This window comes from Polistes canadensis, unplaced genomic scaffold (genome assembly GCF_001313835.1).
Source record: "Polistes canadensis isolate GaletaPanama2010 unplaced genomic scaffold, ASM131383v1 scaffold_101, whole genome shotgun sequence".
Lineage (NCBI taxonomy): Eukaryota > Metazoa > Arthropoda > Insecta > Hymenoptera > Vespidae > Polistes > Polistes canadensis.
The window spans coordinates 475074-481163 of record NW_014569648.1 but is presented as its reverse complement, the minus strand read 5'-3'; the positions used below and the strand labels follow the sequence as shown (position 1 = coordinate 481163).

The window sequence follows — 6090 nt, the reverse complement described above, 5'->3', positions numbered from 1 at the left end:
TATATATATATATATATATCATATTTTTGTATATTTATCTTCACTTCGGAAGACGCGTTCAAGTCGAACGCCTTTCTCATGTTAAAATATACTTAACGTTTTTGTTCGTCGAGCATGTTACATCGTAAAGCCTCGGAACAAAATCATTTCTTGTACTCTTTTGCAATGTGCATTTTTATATACAAGGTGTCCCAAAAGAAGTCATGGATCATCGACCAAAAAGAAGTAACAAATGAGAATAAGAGTGAAGTTAAGATCATTTCCAATAAGTCATCCCGTAGATTTCTCGAACGTTTTCAAGTTACACGCACATTTTTGTAAAAAATAATTCGTATGTTTTAATGCGAATAAAGCAAAAATCATTTTCTTCGACGATACAGATTATTGAATTTCTTTTAATTAAAATCCATGACTTTTGGGATATCCGGTATATTTGTGTACGTACGTATACATAGATCAGAAAAGATACAATCTTTCATAGTTATATCGCACGCGTATAGCTAGATCGTGTCAATGTTAATCGTTTATTGATGGACTAGAATTTAACGTAACGAAGAAAAAAGTTAGTATCCTCGTCGTATAACCACAACGAAATGTCGTTTAACGAAATATAATATTATTATTATAATAAATGAAATTATTTTTTTGTGGTGATACCATCGGACACTTTGCCAAGTGCTTTTTTATTGACATTCGCCAAAGCTCTAGTTGAATTAGCATGGGAAGTTTTATTAGTTTCAAATCTTTGTTGCAACGATGCTACGTTCGATTTGCTATTGGCAGCTCTTTGAACGGGATTGATCGTAGAATCTGTTGTTGTTATTTTCGTATCACTCGTTTTCGATGGATTTTTATTCGAAGTTGGCGATATTTTATTATTCAAAGTATTATCCCTAGTCGTGGATGAAGAAAAAGATTTAATAATGTTAACGTTACCCGACGGAGATTTTTTTTTCTCCGTTAAGCTGGCAGCCTTTGATACGATACTTAATGGTTTCATCGGCATTGCTGGGGCTTTTGTAGCCCTCGACAATGTCGATGATTTTTGTGTTTGCGTTTTAGGTACCACACTTAATTTATGGTTATTACCTAATACGTCCGGTGATTTCGTACTATTTTGATTCGAATTCGAACAACTCGAGACTAAATCAGGACTATTTAATTTACTTGAATCATCCTTATTGTTAGTACTAGAAGGCACACTTTTTACGGATGATCCATTAACACTCGTATTATTTGAATCTAATTTGTCTATGCTATTATTTTGTTTATTAATATTGCCATTAGATTTATTTTGAATTGGCACCTGTCTCGCTTTAGTATTTTTATCTAAAGTATTTTTGATAGTAGTAGTTGTAATATTGTTAACACCGTCCGGTGATTGTACAGGTGATTTCGTATTAATTTCCGAATTTTGTTTAGTTGTTGTTCTCGTTGATGTGTAAGCTTTATTAGTAAGACTCGGTGGTGTCTTAGTTCTACTTAATTGCAATGGCTTACTCATTGCACTTTTTCCATCTTCTTTTTTATCATTTAGTCTGTTGTTTGTTGATAAGATCAAAGAAGACCGATCCGCGGTAATATTAACAAATGGTTTTTGAATCGTGCCTAGACCAAGTTCCTTCGATATTTCTTCATTGACGTTACTGTTACGAGAATTACCTGATAACAAAGGTGAAATCTCGCAAGTGTTTTTATCCTTCGAAGTATCTTTCGTTAAACGTTCCTTAACTGACTGTGGTACATTTAATGCACAAGGATTAAGATAACCAGAACTAGTCGTCGAACTTGAGGAATTAAATTTGCAACCGGATGCGGAATTGGAATAAACACTGCCCGGTGATTTGTAATGATTTGAATTCATATAACCACCGAGGGAACTATTGGATCCTAAATTTTCGTTGGCCTTAGCAATTTCATCCTTTTCTTTTTTCTTTCGTGCCAAAGTCGAAGTCGAGTATATAGAATCGAAATTTCTATTAGAAATTTCTGATACGATCTCTGATAAAAGGCCCATCGATTCCAAACTGTTGCCTCCGCCGCTGACACCACCACCACCACCACCACCACCACCACCGCCGTTACCGCTGGCGTTGGACAAATTTGGTGTAGCTTGAACACGTTTTGGTGATTTATATTCGTTGTCGGCATCCTTCTGCTGTACTTCGACGTTTTTCTTGGTCTTCTCTGGGATTGATTCTTCGATAACCGCATAAATATTATCGTTCGATGGCGATTCCTCCATTATCTTGGTCAAAGATGGCGCAGAAACTAAATTCATGCAATCGTCGTACACATCCTCGATTTGTTTGGCTGGTTGAACTTGTTGTTGAGTTTTAACTGGTGGATTTTGATAACCAGGTAAACCAGGTATCTTGATATCATTACTCGTCTCTTTTTCAGATGTAACAACGGCAGTAGGTGGCCCAGGAGGTGGCGAGGTTGGTCTGATACTCGCTGGAATGCTGGTTGGTCTTTTAACAGTTGGTGCAGCTTGACGCATAGAACCAAATGTATGTATCGCTGGTCTGGACGTTACTTTGGTGTCTCTCATCGATTGAGCTCGCATTACAACGTTCTTTTTTTCAGTTTCGAGGCCACTGAGTTCATTGACCGAATTAACTGGAATCACCGGTGTTGGGATTTCAATCTCCTTTTGTGGTATAGGATTTGATATTTCCAAGTTCCTTAATATCTCTTTATCTATCATCTTATTAGCCTTAAGATGTTGATTTCTTGTCAAAGAATTCATATTTTTTTCATCCTTTTGAGAAGATTGAGAGTTTGATCTCGTAACATTTGAACTGGATCGTAACATAGATGCCAATCTATTCAGTGCACTACCTTTTTCTAGTTTTTTTTGTTCAGCTTCAACAACCAAATTTGTCAAGGGAGTACTATTGGGTCTCTGAGGTTTAGGTATAGCAAAGAGAACAGGTGGCGGGGGAGCAGTTCTCGTTGGTATATCAGGAGCTGGTCTAGTTGGTACTTTAGATGGTACCAATTCTACGGACGTACAAGTTGTTGCTGCTAAAACAGGACTACTTATTAATGGACGTGCCGTAGAACCTGGATTCATAGGTGGTAATTTTGGAGCTGCTGCATTAATATTATTATCTTCAAATGTTTGCGATGATTCAGCCAATGATTCATTTCGTATAGTATTTGTTTTTTGATTAGCCTTTAAATTCGTCTTTATTGCTACGGTAGGAACGTTAGGCAGTGGTGGTGCTGATATCGTTGGTTCAGATAATTTCGTATGATTCTGAATAGGCGTTATCGTGAACCCTTTAAATTGGCCAAAGAAGTTGTTGTTGTAACGCGCATCGACCTCTGTTTTAGGCAGAAGACTAGCGCAGGCTGGATCTTGAGTTAGACTGCAGTCAATCGTTTCGATGTTACGTGGTATAGGGCTAGAACGGTCGATCGTTTTTATCGACATTCCATTGTGGCACCGATTGTTCCTGAAATTTTTAAGCAAATTTTTAAGCGTTTAGGAATATTGGGATAACAAGCGTAATAACCGGTGTATTCGTTTTCTTTTATTTTATTTTTGTTTTTATTAGATCGTCCCTTTTGTTCGATTTAGAAATAAATAGATCTTTTATATTTTTTAAATCCTTTTTTTTATAATAAGGGTAATTATTTTATATTTATTTATTTATTTATTTATTTATTTTAAAATTAATACTGCACAAATCATTTAAGATAAACTAGCAAGTGAACAACTTATAGAAAAAACTGTTTTATTCGTATAACGTGTATTATGTATATTGTAAAATATATATAAACGAACGTCACGGACGAACACTATGCCATTAGAAGAAGCATGCATACCAGAATAAAAAAAAAAATAACAGTGTGCACAAGACGTCAAGAAGCAGCTCGTTCCTCGTAACAGAGAATTTTGTTGCATCGATTTTAAGAATTTTTGTTTTTTCTATTTAATCGCATGCGACAACTATACAAAATTATAATGCAGGAAAATGTTAGTAAAAGATTAGAGTGTTAGTAGCAAGCGGTGGAAGAAGGAAACCATTTTGTTCTTTTTTTTTTGTTTTTCTAAATATTGTAGTCGTACAAATACGTCGGATAAAAAGTACGAAAATTTTATTAATTTTGTTGATCTTACATTAAACTACTTTCCATTAAATAACATTTTATCGATTATCGAAAGAGTACTTAAGGCACGAGTATAAGTTACATATCTCGACGATAATTAATTGATCATCGATTGATTTAGATTCTTCTCTCCCATTTTCTTTTTATCATTTGATCGATTATTTTAAATTAAACTTTTTTAGCTAAATGTTATAAGCTAGTCCTATGAAATATTATTTTTTTTTATTATTATTATTTATTTTCGAAGGGAGATTAATAAAAATGTGATTTCATCATTTTGTCGCTAATATTTCAAAGGACTTTTATTTTAATTATTTGGCTTGATCAACAAGAAATGTTGGAATTTTCAATATAAAATATATACTAGTGTGGTTTGTTTAGATATAAAATATCCAAATATTTTGAATAATGAAAGTTCAGTTCATGCAAAGGCCGACCGACCCATATACCATGCGACGATATTCATGTACGAGCGCGAATTTATATGGGACAATACTCCTACTAAAGGATGCTGTAACGAGAGGATTAAATTTAATTCTATTTAGATATAAATTAATTTTGTAAAAACAAATTTAGTATTTATATTCGAGGCATTGAATAAATATTTCTACATTTAATAAAATGTAGAAATATGTTTTCACTTAAAAATAATACTAAGATATTAAGAGATTTAATTTTATTGAAATATATTATGTTTTTATTCAAATATATATAAAATATTAGTTTTCCAAAATAATATTCAGCTTAATGACAAGTATCTAAATCCGTACTAAAAATTTTTAATAAAATAAGCATAGTATTATTTATTGAAATATAAATGACTGAAAATTCCGACACAATTTATTGATCAAGCCAATACGTGTGAAGGCTTTTAAACGCTATTTATCTTAAGGCTATTATTGATCTATCGTGATATGTTAAATCATCATAATATGCAAAGCTACTGAGAGACAGAGAGAGATTCAAACATGCTCATGCGGTCACATAAATATTCACGCATGCTTCCTACGTAATAATCTCGCTAAATTTTTAATAATAACGCCATAAAATACTATACAGTAAAAATTACGTTTAATCGATCGAGCGTAAAATTAAATTCGAATTAATTTTCTAATATATTCCATAATTTCTCCCTCCCCCTTCCCCAAATATAGATAAGAAATAATCTTTATTTATCGTTATGCGTCGTTATTAACAAATATAATTTTATAATTACGCAATTAAAAAAAAACTGAAGTTGTTCCTATTACAGAAAAAAAAAGATTACAATAAATTTGTTTTTGTTTTCACGAGAAAAAAAAATACATTAAACCTAAATTTCTCACAATGATTTTAGGAACGACAAACTTTTTCGAAATAAATGAAAAAATACTCTTGTTACTCTGTAATACTGTTGTTTATATATTAATTAATAGCAAAATAAACAATATTAATCTCATTAACTTTTCCATTGAAAAGTTCGCATTTAAAACAACAAAATTTCTGATTTAATTAAAAATAGAGTTTGACGAATTAAAACTTATGACGATATAAATGAAAACTCTATATGTCAGCCAATAATGTTCGATTATATTTGCTAAAATACTGTAATAAAAATAAATCATTCGATGTAAGTATTTAAATCTATCTCAGTTTGTGAATATAATTCGTAAGTACGTTTATATTATAGTATTGTATTATAACTATTGAAATATTATGATCATACGCACAATGAATTCAAATGAAATTAATTTAATATACATGGTGTCCTGTAACTGGTGGTACAAGCGATTCGGGGGTAATTCTACATGAAAAATTGATATAGTCGTCTATGTAAAATAAAATCAATTCATATAAGGATTTGTTTTGAAGAAAAATAAGTTAAAAAATTTGTCAAATACGCGTGCATTTAAATTCGTTTTAGTTGGACGAATTTCATTATCTTACTTTTGAATATTTTGAAGAGTATTTAGAGCACGTTTTTAATTT

General features: G+C 31.9%; 1 protein-coding gene across 2 annotated transcripts in view; it reads right to left on the bottom strand.

Moving 5' to 3' along the window:
* Window positions 1-9: 9 nt before the first annotated feature.
* Window positions 10-6090, bottom strand: part of LOC106787459 — a 66557-nt gene continuing 60476 nt past the window's right edge. For both annotated transcript variants that reach the window (XM_014749813.1, XM_014749814.1), the window contains exon 13: window positions 10-3464. In XM_014749813.1, the coding sequence (XP_014605299.1) occupies window positions 638-3464 (2827 nt within the window). In that variant the 3' untranslated portion in view covers window positions 10-637. The remainder of the gene's footprint in view (window positions 3465-6090) is intronic.